This window comes from Trichosurus vulpecula, chromosome 1 (genome assembly GCF_011100635.1).
Source record: "Trichosurus vulpecula isolate mTriVul1 chromosome 1, mTriVul1.pri, whole genome shotgun sequence".
NCBI classification, from domain to species: domain Eukaryota; kingdom Metazoa; phylum Chordata; class Mammalia; order Diprotodontia; family Phalangeridae; genus Trichosurus; species Trichosurus vulpecula.
The window spans coordinates 129,963,047-129,983,814 of NC_050573.1; the positions used below are offsets into that span (position 1 = coordinate 129,963,047).

The 20,768-nt window shown below is 35.9% G+C and overlaps 1 protein-coding gene across 3 annotated transcripts in view; it reads left to right on the plus strand.

Annotated features, from left to right (window-relative positions):
- Positions 1-20,768, plus strand: part of CSMD3 (CUB and Sushi multiple domains 3) — a 1,625,828-nt gene that overhangs the window by 1,484,290 nt on the left and 120,770 nt on the right. For all 3 annotated transcript variants that reach the window (XM_036758935.1, XM_036758944.1, XM_036758952.1), the window contains 3 exons: positions 9,436-9,624; positions 10,060-10,206; positions 18,587-18,775. In XM_036758935.1, coding sequence (XP_036614830.1) covers positions 9,436-9,624; positions 10,060-10,206; positions 18,587-18,775 — 525 coding nt within the window. The remainder of the gene's footprint in view (positions 1-9,435; positions 9,625-10,059; positions 10,207-18,586; positions 18,776-20,768) is intronic.

A 20,768-nucleotide genomic window follows, 5' to 3' on the forward strand; every position in this document is an offset into this window, starting at 1 on the left:
AAATGGTTTCTGAACTTTACGTAGCAATGAGTTCCAATTTTACCTGCCCCCACAAAAAAAGTCTGCCCCACCTCAATTTCTATAATAATCTCAACAAATTGTTTTCATAGCTTGTGTTTTATCCAGAAAAAATGTTTATTAAAATTTTGTAGCTTCCAAATACATTTTAATGTATGATAAATTAATGGAGTTTAGAAATAAAACTGACATTACACTAATTTTAAGTTCCACAAAGAGAGTACTCAACCTTGGAGTCATTCTCAATTCTTCACTCTCCTAATCTCCGTGTCCAATCACTTGCCAAGTCGTTTGAGTCTTTAACATTCTTTGAAATAATTCAGCCTCCACATTCACATAGCTGCCACATTACTGCAGGTCTTTATCACCTCTCTCCCATTGCAGTAGCTTCCTATTTGGCCTCCCCGCATCTTCTGTACTCTTTCTAATCAGAAGTGTGAAACACTGAACTCGAGGGCCACATGCTGCAAGTGTGTCCTAAACCAGATTAAATTGAGAAATATTTAACAAAATAAATAAATATACAACAAAACTTAGAAAAGGTTAATATTTGGTTAACCCACTCAATATGCTCCTGCAGGGATCCTTATGTACAATTTAGTGGCTTTATCTCTACTTGAGGTTGATACCACTATGCTATACAGCTGCTAAGGTAATATTCCTAAGATGCTAATTGAACCATGCTACTCTTCTGCTCAACAGTCTCCAGGGTCTTCCTAATGCCTCTACATAAAAAATGCATACTTCTCTGTTAAATGTTTGGCATTTAAAATTTATGACAATTTGATGCTAGCCTACTTTTTCCAGGCTAATTATACTTACTCATTGTTTTGCTTTTCAGTGATTTTTCAGTTGTATCTGACTTTTCATGTCCCCATTTGGGGTTTTCTTGGCAAAAATACTGGAGCAGTTTGCCATTTCCTTCTCCAGCTCATTTTACAGATGAGGAAACTGAGGCAAACAGGGTTAAGTGACTTACCCACATAGCTAGCCAGTGGCTGAGGCTGGATTTCAGGAAAATGTGTCTTCTTGACTCATTTGAGCCCTCTTTCCACTGCACCACCTAGCTGCCCCCCTTACTCATCTTTACACACTACCAATTTCAGTCACTTCAGACAAACTGGACTACTTCAATATTGCATTTAGGATACACTGCAAATTCCTCTATTTTGCATTTAAGCCTCTCACAATCTGATTTCTGCCTTTCTAGGCTTATTACATATTATCCTACCTCACATAGTCTATGTTTCATTTAAATTTTCTTACTGTTCCTCAAAAATGACATTCTATCTGCCATCTTTGTGTTTTGCACAAGTTGTTCCCGCTATATTTTTAATATAGTTTCTCCTCAAGTCTTCATCTTTGACTTTTACCATGCAGATAGGTGTCCTTCCCTTTTCTGCTTATGGTTGTCAGAGAGAAGGAAACCTGAGGATTACTAAATTTGGAAGGCAAGTGCCCTAGTCCCAACTTTGAGGTAGGTTGGAAAGGCAAGGAGTCCCGTGAGTGGTATCCCCTCAGTTCTGGAATTCTAATTTCCCTAGGAGTTGAATGTTGAGAAGTATTGAGAAGACTTGACATGTTTTGTATTCACAAGTCTTTTGACTACAGAGAATTCACTGCCTAATCAGAGCTTAAGGCAAGGTTTCTTGATAAAGCATTAGGACTTTTAGATTCTGAGGCTAGTTGTGATAGGAGAGAAAATAAAACACACTCTGAGGAGAACAGCTTGGAAGCACGGTGAAGCAAAACTTTGTTGTTTTTTTTTTATAATAATCACAGGTCTAGGAGTAGTAGGAACCTGATGGAGGGGTTCTAGAACATGCACTTGAACACTGATTAGCAGGGGAGTCCTCTCTTTTACACCATACTTTCAACCTGCTGTCCCCCATACCTGTAACCCTCTCCCCGTCCATCTCCTCCCTTTTCCTTCTCTGGCTTCCTTCAAGTTTCAGCTAAAGTCCTCTATCTGAATGCCTTCCCTCTGAGACTATCCCCAATTTATTCTGAATATATTTTGTTGTAAATGGTTGTTTGCATCTTGTCTCCTCCATTAAACTGTGAAGTCCTTGAGATCAGGAACTGCTCTTTGCTTTTTCTTGTAATCTTGTGCATCTCGAATTGCCTAGCACATACTAAGTGCTTAATAAATGTGTGTTGACTAGATCCTAATATATCTAGGTCAAACAAAATCTTGAGTTTCTCTCATGGAGGGAAGGGAAGGGGTAAACATTTACTGAGTCCCTAATATGTTCTAGCCACTATGCTAAGTGCTTTACAAATATAACCTCATTTCATCCTCACAACCCTGGGATATGGATGCTATTATAATCCCTATGTTATAGTTGGGGAAACTTAGGCAAAGAGGTTAAGTGCCCAATTCATACAACTAGTAAGTGTCTGAGGTAAGATTTGAACTTAGGTCTTCTTGAGCCCAGGACCAGCCCTCTATGCACTGAGCCACCTAGCTGTTCAGTGGTGATTCATAGTACTGAGGTGAGGTGTGATTGTTTATTTTGGGTCCTTCCAACCAACTCTTGGTGCTGTGACATATCTACCCCAGATATATGTAGTATCTGAGGTCTTTAATCAGGATTCTTTACCTAATTTCATTCTAAACTTAGCTCAAGGACCATCTCCTCTAGAGGTGTTTCCTGATATATAACTCCCCTTTCCCTCTTTCTCTCCCAGTAGAACTGAAGTTCATTGAGGACAGGAATTGTTTTTATTTTTGCTTTTCATTTCCAGTACCTTACTCAGTCCTTGTACAGCAGATATTCCAATGACGCTTATAAAATTGAACTTTTCATTCATTGTATTATGTAGGTAGCAAATAATTATTTTTCTTTCTTACTGAGAATAACATTCAGAATAATTAATTGACTAATTTCATAAAACTTAATAAGAGTCAGGACATTAATTTACCTTCCCCTTAAAATGTGCTGGAAGCAATGTTGCTAAGTGTAACAACAATGTTGCTAGCAGCTGTTGTGGAGGTGAAAGACCAACAACACAAGACCAACAAGAAGAGCACACAGAAGGGCTGCTAGCACAAGTCCTTTGATCTGCTTTTCTAAGGAAAGTAACTTTGCGGGGTTAACAGTCTTATTTTAATTAAACATACATATATCATTCACTTAGTTCAGGGGGAAAAGCCAACACCCTGAACTTCAGAGAGTATGCAAACAGAAATTACAAGCATACATTATATAAACAGAGTGAATAAACACAAATCAGCAGACAGGCTTCTAGTTGTCTTTCCAAGTAATACACCAACAGTTACCAGAGAGAGAAGCAGCACCATCTAGGCTTTCCATGGGGGGGAGGTGGGGTAGGGTGCTGCTTCAATGGCTACCGACAGTCCGGTCACCAACACTCTTTCAATGAGTGTGCCCCCAAAGGCAAAACACTAACCTCTGAGTTTATATATGCTTCTCCAGGGTCAAAGGGTTTCACAATCATGTGACTCAAACCCACATGACTTCTCTTGACATAAGCAGGTCATCAAAGACTCCCATTCGATCAAAGATTCCTTAGTGCTGAGAAGCACTCCAAAACAAAGACAACAAAAAGTCCATTTTACTTGCCATTACATTTGTAAAGCAAAACTCATCAAAGGTATTTGATTACGTCAGCATTCCAAAAGTACAAAAAGTCCCACCCTAATTACCATAACACTAAGGCACTTCTTTTATTTCAGACTCTCATAATCATTTTTGTAAGGTTTGAAGTCTCATTTTCAATTTTATTTTAAGTCTGACCAACTTTCAAATTTATAAATTCACATTTCTTCTGAATTGTGTAGAAAACCAACAGTCAGGGTTTTCTTTTTAAACATGGGGGGAAATGTGTATTTTTACCTTTGTATCATTCATGAAATGATTTGAGGACTTATGCTCAAACTTAAAAAAAAATCTCTCAGACCTGTTCCAAAGATGCAAAGATTTTAGGTTGAAAAATGAGCAACTTATAAAGGAGCCCCAGAATAGAAAATTCTTTCTTTAGTTGACTGATACTTTCATGTCCCCATCATCATTTGCTTATCCATGAAAGATAGCTTTTTCTGTAAAATAGGTGGCATCTTATACAGACACAATTAACTATCCCCAAATTGCCTGGTGAACTTCTAAATTAAAACACCAAGTTATTTCTTACATAAAAAAAAACCTGAATGTAAAAATATTTGGCTTTGTCCTCTGTAAAATGAGGGACATGTTCTAGATAACTACAAAGTTGTTGTTTTTTTTTTTCATTAAAAGTATGATTCATTTAGGAAAATATAGACCTATCCCATTCCTCAAAAAAGCTAGGTGAAATTGTGTTGTTGTTTTCAGATAGTGCTAACTCCAGGAGTCATTTAGATCCAATTAAATCTCACAAATATTTGAATGACCACTATGTGCTAGATGCTTGGTTATACAAGCAATACAATCATGTCCCTCAATGAGATTATAGTTAAAGTTACAGATAGTGATTAAGAAGAGGAGTATAAGTAAACTGCATATATTGCCAGCACTGAAATCTTCTGAATTAAGTAATTGCAGCTATTGAAAACTGTTGTCAGTTTCAAACATTCAGCCATGACCTTTATCAAAGTACAGAATACATTCCATATTTTTATAGAAATTTATTTTGATTATCTATAAGATTATACTTTCTAGTGATAAAATTATTAAGAATGGTGGTGACTATAAAATAATGGAATGACCACTTGTTTAAAAGTTAGAAGTCCTTGGCTGAGTCCTTGATTTCAGACTTATTCACTTCATATCATGAGTAAGTCACTTGATATTTCTCAGCCTCAATTTCCTTTGCATAACGGGGAAAATAATACTTGTATTACCTATCTCATGGGGTTTTTGTTGAGGAGGCCAAAGGATCTTGCCTTCCTTCAAAGGCAAACCTAAAGTGCCCTAAGTTTGAGCTATTTTGCATATTGCTTTGTCTGAGTCTGAAATACATTTCTTCTAATTATACCCTGGTGGCCCTTGGTAACGTTTCAGGGATATGAATTTGAAATAAGAAGAGCCTGATTTATCTTTTTTTTTGCCCTATAGCTAATTGTCCAGGAGGGTTCTATTGTGGTGTTAAGACAGCCATGGCACTTGGTCTAAAGTTTAGCTAGAAAGTCATCTAGTCAGTCAATAAGCATTTATTAAGCACCTGCTATGTGTCAGGCCCTGTGCTAAGTCCTGGGGTTACAAAAAGAGGGGAAAGACAGTCCCTGCCATCAAGGAGCTCACAATCTAATTGTGGAAACAAGCAAACACGTGTGTACTAACAAACTATGTATGTGACAAATAAAAAAATAATTAAAAGTAAGAATGCACCCGAATTAGGAAGCATTAGAGAAAGCTTCTTGGAGAAGATAGGATTTTAGCCAGCACTTTAAGGAAAGCAAGAAGCAGAAATAAGGAGACACAACAGTCCAGGCATAGGGGACAGCTAGTGAAAATGATAGGAGCTGAGATTGGAGTATCTTGTTTATGGAACTGCCAGGAGGCCAGTGTCACTAGACTGAAGAGTTAGTGACAGAAAGTAAGGTTTAAAAATACTGGAAGTGGGGGGAGAAGGGTGGGAGTTTGTAAAGCATCTTGAATGGCAAAAAAGGAATTTTGTATTTTTTTTTCTGGAAGTGATAGGGAGCCACTGGATTTTAGCAAGTAGGGAGATAGCATGGTTGGACAAGTGCTTCAGCAAAATAACTTTGGTGACAATGGAGAATGGATTGGAGTGGTGAGAACAATTAGCAGGCTATTGCAATAAACCAAGCATGAAGAGAGGAGGGTCCTTTAGAAGAGAGGTAGAATTATCAGAGGAAAGGGGCATATTTGAGAGGTGTTGCAGACTGATAGGCCACAGCAAAAAAGGGGATGCTGTTAGAGTTAGTGAAGAGTCAAGAATGACACCTAGGTTGTGACCCTAGGGTTTGGGAGGATGATGGTGCCCTTGAAAGTAATAGGTTGGGGGGAGAGGATTTAATAATGAGTTCAGTTTTGAAATGCTGACCTTAAGATATCTACTGGATTTACAGTTTGGGATTAGAAGTCAGCAGAGAGATTGGGCGAGTAAGGTAGATTTGAGAATTAACATAAAGGTGTTACTTTAATCCATGAAGGCTGATGAGAACACTAAGTGAAGTAGTATAGAGGGAGAAGAAAAGAAGACCATGACTGAATTCTGTGGTCCACCTTTTTGAGAGTTTAGCTGGGATAGGGATCTGACAAAGGAGATGAAAAAAGAGCAATGTGATCGGGAAGAGGAGAGAGGTAAGAGGAGAGAGCCAAGGGAAAGTCCCAAAAACCTAGAGAGAAGAGAGTATCAAGAAGGAGGGAGTGGTCAACAGCATCAAAGGTGGTAAGAGCTCAGTGAGAATAAGCATAGAGAAAAGACCATTGAATTTGTTGATTGAGATCATTGGTAACTTTGGAGAGAAAAGGTTTTTGATGGAATGATGAGGTTGGAAGCTGGTTTTGTAAGGATGTCAGAAGAAAGTAACAAGAAAAAAGTGGAAGCACTTACTGAAGATAGCCTTCTTGAGAAGCTTCGGAACAAAGGGCAGAAGAAATATAAGATAATTTTTAGCAGCAATGAAAGGACCAAGTGAAGTTTTTTTTTTTTCTTTCAAGGTGGGGAGACATGGGCATGCCTGTGGGCACTACTTAATGAAACAGTAGAAAGAAGTTGAAAATAAATGATGGAGTCAGAATGACATGGAGGGTGGCAGTCTGTTGGAGGAAATGGGTTAGATTGAGAGAATGTTTTGCTGGTAGAGGGGTTAGCCTTGGCAAAGAGTAAGATCACTTCATGAGAGACAGGGGTAAAGAAAGAGAAAGTGGCAGAAGACACCATTGCAGCATTATGAACTATGCATTAACTACAAGGTCTGACTGGCTACAGGAATAGGTTTGCTGGTATTGGCTCTCTGGAAAGGGGGGAGAGAGAGAGAGGAGAGAGAGAGAGAGAGAGAGAGAGAGAGAGAGAGAGAGAGAGAGAGAGAGAGAGAAAGAGAGAGAGAGAAGGGAGGGAAGGAGGGAGACTTTTAAGCTTGAGCTGCATCATAAACAATTTCTCCTTTCCCATCACCTTTTTAAGATTTTACAATTAACAAAACAGTAAATTAAGCCTGGATCTTTAGCTTTTGCTGATTTCTGAGATATCAATACTCACAATGAAAACTTAATAATGGCTTTTTTTGGTCAAAGTAGCTACAGTAGCATCCCACTAGACAGAGGGATCTGAGTTTTCTGATCAATGTCCTCCTATTATTTGAAATGGAAGAGTAGTCTTCTGGTTAGGACAAATCATCAAGCATAGAGATTGCTATTTTTTTTCTTTTTCTTTTTCCCACTGAGGATAACAAATAGTCACTTGTTTGTTTGAATTAGTTGTAAGCTTTGCCATTATGTAGAGTGCAATGTTGGAAGTAGGGAGAGAAAGGATGAAAACACAGAGAGCCTTGCCAAGAATAGTAAAATTCACCTGCATTATTAAATAAAATATAGCAATAAAATATTTCTTTCAAAATGTAAAAACTGAATTTATTTTCAACTTTTGAATATTATCCTGCAGAACAGAAATGAAATCCATCTCTGTATTTTAATAGTATTTTAGGTCTTCTTGGGGAGTCAGAGTAAAGAAGTTAATAGAAAGAGGGCTCTATTAGCATTTAAGAGGCTATTCCAAGCCTTGCCACTAAATACTTACATGACAGTAAGCATACAATTTTACCTCTTTGTCTTTTTTCTCATCTGTCAAATGAAAGGTTTGTATTAGTGATCTCTAAACATATCTTCCAGGTGTGAAATTCAAAGATTCTATTCTTTCCTTAGAATTGAATTTGAATCCCCCTCTCCCCAAGCATAAACTCCTATCAGAAATTGACCTCAGCTTTTAGGAAATATCCAGAAGCAATTGGGTATATCAGAGATGCAAGTATGTATGGGTAGTAGTGAAAACAGAGAGAAGACAAATATAATATATTACATATATTTATTTGTAATAGAAAGTTTATACCTATTCTATATTATGTATAAATATGATTGTGTTTGTTCTTCCTTTTTGAAGAGCACCATGATATCAGGGAAATGAGGGCATGACTTGCAGTTGACTTGGATGTGAGTGAGGGAAGGATGTGCAAGGTCACCAGCCTCACTTTCGCCTCCAGAGCCATCTGGGTCCAGTGGTCTGATATTCATCAGGATGACTGGAGATGACCCAGGATGCAGTGGGAGACCCTGGCGCTTTTAGGCTCAAGCCTTTTCATATACTCACTTAGAGTGAGGTAATGACCATTCAGTGAATAGGCTTCTTTAAGAAGTGAGTCAAGGGATAGCCCCTTTAATTAGAAAAAAAAGATTTTAAAAAATCAAGCTAGGAGGGGAAGACCCTCAGGGTTGCTGTTCCAAAGAGAAACAGTTACCATGGACGCTCACTCTAAGTCAGGAGGGCCCAAAATACAGCCATTAAATGGACCTTGCTCAGGGACCTATTGTGGTCCAGTCTATGAGCTTCAGAGTGAACTGGGTTTAAGGTTTTGTGAAAGAAGGGAAGGAAGGAAGGAAGGAAGGAAGGAAGGAAGGAAGGAAGGAAGGAAGGAAGGAAGGAAGAAGGAAGAAAGGGAAAAAGGAAGGAAGGAAGGAAGGAAGGAAGGAAAGAAGGAAGGAAAGAAGGAAGGAAGGAAGGAAGGAAAGAAGGAAGAAAGGAGGGAGGGAGGAAGGAATCTAGCCAGTAAACCCCACGTTAAGTGGGAAGCTTCTGGCCATCAAAATTTACCTTCCTTTGGAAAGGAGAGGGAGAGGGAGAGGATGAGCTGAGTTACCCAACTAGCTAGGTCCCATTTCAGGCAGCTTGGTCCACTCACAGGCTGTGTTTGTCCTTCATTTTAGAAGAGGACCATAATGTCAAGGAAAAATGACATGACTTGCGGTTGACTTGGATTTGAGTGAGGGAGGGCTGTGCAAGGTCACCAGCCTCACTTTCTCCTCCAGAGCCATCTTGGTCCAGTGGCCTGATATTCATCAGGATGACTGGAGATGATCCAGGATGCAATGGGAGACCCTGGCCCTTTTAGGCTAAGGCCTTTTCATGTACTCACTTAGAGTGAGGTAAAACCCTTGACTCACTTCTTAAAGAGGCCTATTCACTGAATGGGTGTTACCTCACTCTAAGTATAAATATAATAAAAATTACTGGAGGGGGTTTTTGGACATTTTTCTATGCCTATATGTTGAACATTCTACCATAATACATATTGTCTCTCTTAGCATCCAATTTTGTGCATGGACTTTTCACATCAAGGTGTCTCACTGTTGCCATAGAAGCCATAGTCAACTAGAGCCATGGGCAGAGTAGATTTTATCCACTAGTTCATAGGAGCTAAAATATTTGTGTTATTTGGTAACCTTTTTATTTCAGTGCTCTGTCCTGCCAATGAATTACGATTAGACTCAACGGGTGTCATATTAAGTCCTGGCTACCCTGATAGCTACCCAAATCTCCAGATGTGTGCATGGAGCATTTCAGTGGAAAAAGGCTATAACATCAGCATGTTTGTAGAATTCTTTCAGACGGAAAAGGAATTTGATGTTCTTCAGGTGTATGATGGTAAGTCTTGGCTTTTCTTAGACTCATAACTACTTTCACTGTTATCTTCAATAAAGAAACAAAAACAAAGTACTAAAATGTGACATTAAAAGTATCAAAGGAAATTTTAGGGAAGGATTAAATGGAATATGAATATAATAAATAGATAGAATATCGCTTCACTATATGTATGTGTGCATGCTTGTCATCTTTGCATTTAAGCTGTCTTTTAAAACATAGTGTTATGTCTTAAGTAAAGTTTCATGGGGAAAAGTGATTGGCTCTGGACTACAGAATATGAAACACCCATGATGTATTTAACATTATGTAATTGTAAATTTGAACAGATTGTTTTAGAGTTTTTTTAAAGCAGTAAGCATATTAGTGTTTCTGTGATAGTCTAAGAAATTTTGTGTCTATATAATTCTTATTTTGTTTTGTGTTTTCTACACAAAGGACCAAACATTCAAAGCCCAGTGCTTATTTCACTCAGTGGGGATTACTCCTCTGCTCTTAATATATCCAGCAACGGTCATGAAGTTTTCTTGCAGTGGTCAGCAGATCATGGCAATAATAAAAAAGGATTCAGGATAAGATATATAGGTATGAATTTGTATGTCATTTGTTTTTCTTATTATTTAAATCTTTAGTGTAGAGTTCCTATGCTTGTATTTCATTAAAAGGCTTCTGAAAATGATTGACATCCTGTGATTGGTTCAAATTCAAATGTCACTTATTTATATAGCAGACAAGCCAATATGACATTTTTCTAAAATTACAAAGCTCTGATTCGTTCACTTTTAGCCCCATCTCAATGTGAAATTTTTTTGTAGTTTTTGAAAAGTATAGCATGAAGTGTTGACTTTATTTCCAGGCTTTGTTGTAAGTCTGGGAGAGTTCTTGTTTTCATAGTTCATTCAGAACAACCCTGTACCCCTGAGGGAGCCTTGCAAGATTAAATGAAAACCAGCAGTCTTGTGTCAAGACAGCCTAAAAAGTGTAGAAGGTTTTGATTTGTAATATATTACTAATGAGATCTCAACTACCCTAAGGGTAGAGACTAAATTTTATATATCTTGTGCATTCCCCACAGCTCTTAATAGTGTTGAGCATACAGAATATGTGTATTAAATGCTCACTTATTGATTGGTACAGTACATACATAGAACAAGAAAAAAATAAGTAGCTTATAGTATTAGTAACAGTGATGAGTCTATTTTAAAAATTTCAAATAGAAAACAACAGCCTGTATTTCCTTGGGTTCCTAAGACACTTCAGCTATTTTGCTCACTTGTGAATTGCATGTACCATTAAATCTTTCATGGTTTTGACAAAGTTAGAATAGAAATGAAAATAATATCCTTATTTTCTGTTATCTGAGATGCTTTCTACTGTAGCCTCTATCCATTGATTCATGAATCAAAAAAATCTAAAAGCATTTATTGAACACTTACTAAGTATTGAGGGTGCAAAAAAAATATGTATTCAAATTCACATTATTTGAACTTATATTTATATAAAATATGGTCATTAGTTCTATCTCAATGGAAGTGTGTAGTTTAAATTTGAATAATCCTACCACTTCATGGACTTCATTATTTACTTTAATCTTGACCAAGCTGGAAGTAAAAAACATCCTCTTACCCTCAAGGAGCTCACATTCTAATGGACTGACAACATGTCGAAGGAATACCTCTATATGTTGATGGAGATCAGTGATCTCCTAGGGACAGCAGTACTTGCAGTGGTGCAAATCCCAGCCCCTCTATACCTTCTCACCATCTTCAGTTCTTGTCCATTTTTGCTCTAGTTTCTATAAAACAATTCTGTGGGTAACTATGAATCACCCAAGCTGTCCATCTATTACTGCACACTCTCCTTCTATGACTAGATCTACTTCCCTTTCTAATCATACATGTTCTTGATAGTGTATTTTGCACCATATTTTTCAGTAAAATAATTGTTGGCTATATGCCAGTCTGCCTACATACCTACATTGGGAGATCATCATATTCTTTATTACCCAAAATCATCGGTACCGAAAAGTCTCCCTACCCTCCACTCCATGCACTCTTCTTCATTCATTATACCGTTAGTATGGGAAACATCCCCTCTGGAAATTCCCTCCACTAACTCATATCAGGAAAGGAAATAAACATTAATTAAGCACCTACTATATGATAGATATTTTACAAAACTCATTTCATTTGATCAGAAACTTGTATATAATGTAAATGTTTTCATGGGATGGATAATGTTAAAAAATTCATTGGTTTCATTGAGTAGTTAAGAGTCATTTAAAGGACTAAAAGATATGTGAAATTGTTTTATAAAGATATAGAAATGAGAAAGCAGGTATATGAATGAGTAGTTTCTAACATTTTTCAGTTATTTAAAAAATTTATTTTTTTCTCATTTTGGAGGTGTTGTCCTATTCTTGAGACATCTTAAAAATTAGTCCCTGATTACCTTCAAAATTGCATTTCCTCTAGCATATATTTCTTTGTGTCTTCTGTGATCAGTTATAGTCAGTCATTTTCCCCCTGATGTGTCATTCCTACTTCCTCACATAGGAATCCCAAGTAGTGAAATAGTAAGAGATCAAAAACAGAGGGTTCCCCTTTCATAATTTGTTAGGAGAAAATACTAAGAGATTCTAGAAATGTTTCAGTTTACCATTTGATATCTTTTTGTTCTCCTATTTTCTTTTTTAGAATTAACTTTCATTTTTTTCAATTAGTGGTCATTTTCTCTCCCTCCCACATCCCCCTCTGATAATGAAAATAGGAAAAGCAGAAATGTGACCTATAGTGAATATGCATATACATAATCTAGCAAAACAAATTCTCACATTGGCCATTTACAAAATATATATTTCTCATTCTGCATATTGAACCTATGACTCTATTATTAGCTAGATAATATTCAGTATTGGCACTCTAGAATAATGACTGCTCCTTGTGTCAGTCAGTGTCTTCAACAGTTTTCACTTTTACAGTGCTGTTGCATATGTATATTGTTCTGCTTCTGTTCACTTGACTTTGTAATAATTAATACACTACTTCACAAGTCTCTCTGAAACTATCCCCTTTATAATTTCTCTAATTTCTTTTCCGTTACATTCATATAAGGTAATTTGTTCAGTCATTCTCTTAACTGCTGGACAGCCCATTAGTTTCTAGTCCTTATTATTTATAAACGACCTTCATTCAAAAATAAATACTTAATTTTAATTTCTAATTCATGAAACATTTCAGATGACCTGGCAAATTTTCCACATGTTTGTTTCCCCTCTTTTTTTTCTGTTTTTAAGTATGTGTTGCTTTGTGTTTTGTGATTTACCATTTTAGTTTTTCTGAGCTAATGGTATTACATAACTCAAATCTATATAGTATTTTCAGAAAAAGAGTTACATTGGCTTTTTTGGAGTAGGAAGCATTTAGGGATCATTGAAAGGACCATGTAATTTTCCTGACATGGAGTAGGGCAGAATCTCTTATTACCACTCATTATAGGCCCAGCCAATTATGCATTGACATAGCTTGTCTGAGATGAAAGTACTATGGAGCTAATTCAGTCAGCTGCCCATTTAACTGCATATCATATGGAGGTGACATACAAAGTACCCCAAAAGTCTTAGTGCAATTTAAACTTAATACTTAGTAGCTTAATACTTTTTTGTTGTTATTTTGAACTTGAAAAACACCAAGTGAAAGCTGTTTCATATAAAAGGAAAAGTAGGAAAAAAAATTACATGGAAGTGGAAATCACCAAATGTGTCATTTTTTAAAACAATTAACAGTTATATTTTAAGCACCTATTATGTGCCCAGCAGTTTTCTGGGTTTTGAAAGTACAATGACAATGAAAGAACTATTTCTTTGGGAAGGGAGCTTACATTCTAATGAGGGAGACAAATGCATATATAAATATACAGCATAAATACAAAATGAAAAAATGCGTATATAGAAAGTAATAAAATACAGGATAATTTGTAAGGGATAGCATTAGAACTTAGAAAAATTAGTAAAGCATGCAACACACTCAACACACTCATTCCAAAGCTGTCTTTCTTGTTTTTGTTTCCCTTTGAACTTCTTTCCTTTCTCTCTGTGTGCTTTTTTTCAAATGCTTCCTTTATGATTTTATGGTTTTTTTTACCCTGTCACACTATCATTGCCTCCCTTGCCTCTAATTCCCCCAATAATGTGAGATTTTCATGGACTTTAAATGAAGTTATTTTGATTGAGCATTATGTAATATATCTCCCAAGACAATGGCAAAGATTTGGTGAGTATATATAAAGTATTAGGATGGTGCCAGTTGGACCATGATCTAGTTAATCTGAAAATCTTCTTTACCCCCAATCACAATTTTTAATGTGATCTTAAATATCAAAAACATTTTTCAAAGCCCCCACAATGTTTCTTTTAACAGCAAAAAAAGCAAAATCCAATGAGGTACTGTAGCAAAAATCTGCTAGCAGCTGCTCTAGGGGTATAAGACCCACCAATAATCAGGACACAGAAAGCTGCAAACACAGGTTCTTTGATCTGCTTTTCTAAGGAAAGCAACTTTAAGGGGTTAACAGTCTCAGTTTAATTAAACATATATATATATCAATCACTTTGTTCAGGGGGAAAATATCAGCCCCCTGAACTTCAAGGCAAATACAAACATATTACAAACATCAACAGACAGACCTTGTCTGACCAAATCACAATATATAGTTACCAGAGAAGAACCAACATCTGGGTTGCAAAGCTGGAGGGCAGCTACCGCTTGCCCAGAGTCTCAACACTCCTTCCATGAGTGTGCCCCAAAAGTCAAACTCCAAGCTCCCCTCAGTATATCCTGTTAGGAGCCCTGAGGGCTCTGACCTCACCCAGACTGGGTGTATGAAAGTTCCCCATCCCCAGTATCACATCATATACAAGTCCATGACTCCTGATTGTCTTAATGCTGAGAAATAGCTGAGAAATATTCCAAGACAAAGACAGCAAAAGGTTTCCCACCTTCAAACAAAGGAGAGACTTGATAGTCTTAGCATCCAAAAAGAAAAGAACTGGGAAAAGTCTGATTGCCATAACAGGTGCCTGTTTGACAGTGTGTGAAATATTCCATGCCCATAGTTTTCCTTCCTCTCTACTGAAAGGAAGGGTAGTTTTTATCTTCTTTTATCTGGAACCAAGACTTTGCTTTTCAGTGAATCTCAGTTCAGTAATATCATAGTTCTGTTTTCATTTCTGTTGTTATATGTCATTATGTATTACTCCTATTACTCCTGTTATTATGTCATTATGTATTACTCCTTCTGTTACTCCTGTTGTATTTGCTTTGCATCAGTTCATTCAAGTCTTCCCATATTTTCCTTTATCCCTTGAATTTATCTTTTGTTATAGGATAATAATAGTCTATTAATCTCATATTACAATTTCCTTGTCCACAATCATTCTGTGAATATCTTCTTTGCTTCCAGTTTTTTAATACCACTAAAAGTATTTTAATGTATATTTTTATTATCTATGGAAACTTTTTTTGTCATTGACTTCCTTTGGTTTTATGTCCAGTAGTAGGATGGTTGGGTGAAAATATAAGAATAATCTATTGGTAATCTCACTACTGAATGATGATGATGATGTAATTTTTTAATCTTAGCAAAGATACTATAAGAATAATGATAAAAAGTTGGAATCTCAAGAGAAATAATGAGGCAGGGGAGAAGGTATAATAAATGATATAAAATAATGTTACCAAATATTAATTTATATTATGTAGCAGTAATCAAAATATTGACACTGATTAAAATGTAGAAAAGTAGATCAGTAAAAAGGCAAGATAAGGAAGACCCAGAAACAACTGAAATCAGTAGCTTAGTGGTTTATAAACCCAATATCACAAAATATTAAGGGAACATTTAGAAAATACTGCAAAGTCAATTTACAGCCTAACCAAGATGATGAAAGGTGAAATATCAGGATACCAAAAAATGCAGTAAAATCATCAACATTTACATATAGTAAAGCACAAACCAGGAGAAAATGAGAGAACAATTCCATTCAAAATATCTTCAAAATACATAAAATACCCTAGAGCTAACTTAGCAAGATACATTTGGACTTATATACACATAACTATACAATGTTCTTTTTCTTAGGGGATTTGATTTATTTTTATTAAATTGTCTATTTTAATGTTACTAGAAATTAATAAACAAATATTTAAATATTCAAAAATGAGTATTATATAAGAAACTAGATTTTTTTTAAATAAATACTTTTGGAGGGAGAGGTTCAGAGAGAGAGAGAGAGAGAGAGAGAGAGAGAGAGATTAAAATAAAGTAACAATTTTTCTCTTTGTATCCATGTTGAAAATAAAATGGTCTCTATCAAAACAAGGGAAGAAAAACAATTGGAGAGAGACATCTGTTCATGATTGAGCCAAGCCCAATATAGCTAAAATGGTAACATTATTTAAACTACAGATTCAGTGATTTACCAATTCAGTTCATGGAGAGATACTTTATGTAATCAGACAAAATAAAAACAAAAGTCATTTAGCGGAACAAAAGTTTTGAATCTCAAGAGAAATAATGGGGCAGGGGAGAAGATGGAATAAATGATGTAAAATAATATTACCAAATAGTTTATGTTATGTAGCAGTAATCAAAATATTGACACTGATTAAAATATAGAAAGGTAGATCAGTAAGAAAGGCAAGATAAGGAAGACCCAGAAACAATTGAAATCAGTACCTTAGTGGTTTGTAAACCCAATATCCCGAAATATTAAGGGTACAAATCTTTATTTTTCCAGAAATGCTAGAAAACCTGAAGTTCAATTTGAGAGAAAATAGATTTAAAGGAGCCTCTTATACATATCCCATAAGATTCTCTGAAGAGATATAAAACCTAAATATGAAAGGTCATAGGATTTAAAAAAATTAAAAGAAAAGTGAAGGAGGTACCTCTCACAGTTATGGTTGGGGGAGAATTCGTAACTAAAAAGTAGCTGTAGCTAATGAAAAAAGACAAAATGGGCAATTTTGGTACAAAGGTGGTAAGCTTTTGCACAAAGAAAATTAATGTAATTAGACTAAGAAACGAAAATAATGATTTGGAAAATATTTGCTTAGAGATCTCTGATAAGATTCTAATGTCCAACATTGACTTCAATGGAGATCCATGTTCCAATAGATAAGTATCAAAGGATATGGGGGTGGGGAGAAACAATTCCAGAATTTTGGCGGGGAAAGTACTATAACAGCTCTACCACCATGTTTTGGGACATAGGTTTCAATCCAGTTTATTTGTAATATGCAAATGGTATTTCCAAAACTTCCTTCTGATTCAGAGTTCATGGATCATAGGATCATAGATTTGTAGCTTAAAGGGACTCAAAAGGTCATCAATTCCAAACCCCTCATTTTGCAGGTGAAGAAACCGGGGATAAGAAAGATCAAATAACTTTGTCTAGAGTCATAGGTTATTACATGCACAAGAAAAGATTTGAACCCAGGTTCCTAACTCCAAGTGTAATATTCTCTCCACTAAACTATGTTGCCCTCTCAGAGTTTCAGGTGAAAAAAAAAAGTAGCAATTTGCAAAGTGATCTTTTTCCATACATATACTAATTTTTTCCCCTTTTAGCTTTAAAAATATTTTTTTTTCTTTCTCATTTGTCAAAATGGGAAAAGTTATTGCCAGGGAATATCTTTCTATTAAGTTACAAAATGGATGTTAGCAACTCAAATATGAAATACTATAATTTTTCATGATGCAAAATACTTTTTTAGGATTCCTCAGAATTTCTCACCCCCTAAACTGTGTGCCAGGAACCAATTCAATTGAGGGATTTCTTCCCAAAAGTGTACATGGTTTGGCCAACAGAGATCATTTAAAATTATTGTCATATAGTATATCATTTTAATTTGTGGCTATGTAAATAAAAGTCAATGATGGTGATTTCGAGCATCAGATAGAATATTGTACTGGTGGTATTCTGTGATAGAGAATGAGGTAGCACAATTTTATCAGATAGTTAACCATTCAAGAGAACACTGAATTGAAATGATTTTTAAGAATCCATTTCCCTCCTTTTTAAGTATTTTTAGTGCTCAAGAGTAGCTTCACACATTAAAGATACTTTTTCCTTTTTTTTTAAAGGCAGTTCATGACACATAGTCCTAATCCCATATATTTCATATGTTAGTGAAGAATGTGTCATTCTTCTCAGATGAGCAGCCTGAGATTTCTAAGGGTAAATGGAGCCTCTCAGCCTGAGCTGTCTAAAAAGCATACACATGCGAAACAGCCACTTGACATTATCTTTTGGCTTTTCAGGCTTTCAGGATGAGAAAGAGCTTTATTCCACTGAGAAGCTTTTATTGTTGCTTTGTTTGTTTGCATTTTAGTATCATTAGAATGAATGTGACAGAATGGATATTTTTTAGCCAAATATCAAAACAGATCATGAGATTTTGTAGTCTTCTGCCTCTGTTTCCGTAAAAGTAAATTTTGTTTATGATGTGGCATAGTATGGATGTCATGAGAAATACAGAGCAGCATTTGCCATGTTTTATCATGCTAGAATATTTACAATATGTTGCAACCAAAAGTGCTATTTTTGAGGTGCTTTTAGTGATAGGAGATATTATTCAATAAAATGTTTATTCTTTGAAATTTTGTAATATTTCAAGTACATTATTCAGTGATAACCAGAAACTCAGACAATGTGTTGGACGACAATGACAATAAAAAATTGAAAGCGCAGTGATAAAGTGTCGTTAAGAAAACAGGATAGGGATTTTTTTTTAAAAGATATAAAACAAAATGAGTTTCAGGTAAGCTACAGTTCAGATAAATGAGCCTTCATTCGTATTGAATCACATTATAGTCATTGTTTATTGATGTATGGAGACACGGTAATAGGGAATTTGTGATTCATATAAGTAATTTAATTAGGAATTTTTTTTCTTTTCATTAGCTCTCTACTGTAGCACTCCAGAATCTCCTCCCCATGGATACATCATCAGTCAAACAGGGGGTCAACTTAATAGTGTAGTTCGATGGGCCTGTGACCGAGGATTCAGGCTTGTTGGGAAAAGCAGTGCTGTGTGCAGAAAGTCTCCATATGGATACCATGCGTGGGATGCACCTGTTCCAGCCTGTCAAGGTAGAGTGTATTGTATCAAAATGGAATAGCCTGACGAAGAAGCCTGTTTTATTTTCACAATTATGTCATTGGTTTTCTTAACTAAACTTGTCTGAAACTGTATGTGCTTTTATTTAGATCCATATATGTTCCTTTAATTATGGTACCTATGAATCTGTTGTCTCAGGTATTTGTTTGCCAGAGACCTCCTGAACCAGATTTGGAAATACTGAGAAGATTAAGCAGGCTATACTGGGACAGGACCTTGAAAAGCTGGATTGTTGTTTTAGTCTGAGTACATGGTCATCATGTCACAAAAGAATAGTTGATTAAAAAGTTAAAAAAAATCCATTCAGTTACTCATAATTTTGTTTTCATAAAGTCAAACAACTGGAAAGACTCTTAGTTTTCTTGTTAAATTAATTTGTAGCTTTGGCATGGCATGGTTATTCTCCTCAAGTCCTAAAATGAAAATATGGAAACAAAGAAAGCCAGAGATTAAAATATTACTTATGTGCAACTACCCTTTGGCTAAAGAGTCCCAATGAGGGAGGGCTTCCTAGAAAGGATATTTCACTTTTGCACATATCTAATAATTCTTTTAATTATATTCACCCAAAATTTGATGCTGAAATTTCCACCTTTTGCTCCTAGATCTGTCCTTTTGGGCAATGCAGAATTAGTTTAACCTTCTTTCCACATGACAGCCCATCATATTTTGAAAAGACAATCCTCTGTTTTCCAGAATACATATACCCAATTCTTTCACCATAATCTTCATATAAACATGATCTTGAAGCTCTTAACTAGGGTAAAGACATATACTTATGACACTAAGAAGGGAGGTATTTATCACCAAACCTGTGGAAGCAGGCTTCCTTGGGTAGGTAGTACTGTCAAGAGCTCATTCATACTGAATAGGGCTTGAGTAAATACTCTTAAAGAACTGACCATCTGTGCTGAGTAACTGTAACTAAGATAATGAGATAAGACCTTGACCTCTTTGATGAGTGATATGGAGATGACTATGTAGGATATTTTCCCAGATCTTTGAGGTTATTGGTCTGCTAATTTGGCATTAGTTGCCTTTTGGAGTGCTTTATTGTTTATAACTTCTGAGTTGCAAAGCATTTTCAACATCTAGACAGCCTACTTCCTAACCAGACAGTTCATAGTTGCAGTCGCTTTACATGGATTTCTACAGGGGATATCTTTCCCCCTACTTGGGTTTAATTTCTGAATTTGTTAAACTCATACCCACTTCTGATTAAATTTAGAAGACAAAAGTCAAAGGTCTCCCTTGTATATTCACTGTCTGACTGTAATCCAGTCCAATGTAAACAAAGTTTATAGTTCTCAATAGTTATATTCACTGTGTCCTAAAGTCCAAAGTAAGTGCCTCAAAGAATCACAGACTTTCAGAGATGAAAGAAACTTTAGAAGTCCTTTGGTTCAACCCATTCCTGAACAAGAATACTTGTACAGCAAGTAGTCATCCAGCTTTTGGTCAAGGATCTCTTTGGAGAGAGGACCATTATATTCTCTGAGGCCTATTTCTCTTTTAGACAGCTATAATCATTTAGAAATTTTTCCTTGCATATGCCTCACTGCAGCCTCCACCCACTGTCCTTAATTCTTCCTTTTGGAAAAAAGCAGAACAAATCTTTCACATGATATCCTTTCAGTTTCTTTAATACATTTGTTATATTCTCCCTAAATCTTCACTTATGAAGCTAAACCTGTCCATTTCCTTCAGTCAATTCCCTTGTGATCTTAATTCAAATCCTTCCACTATCACTGTTCTCTTTCTCTGGCTGTTTTCCAGATTATCAATGTATTTCTTAAATATGAATTCCGTAATTGAACACAGTATTTCACACATGATGAGTCAAAATAGAGCTCCATTGTGTGTGTGTGTATAGAAATAAATAGGTGTGTGTGTGTGTGTGTGTGTGTGTGTGTGTGTGTGTGTGTGTGTATTTTTATCATGTTGAACTGAACTTTCTAGGCACAT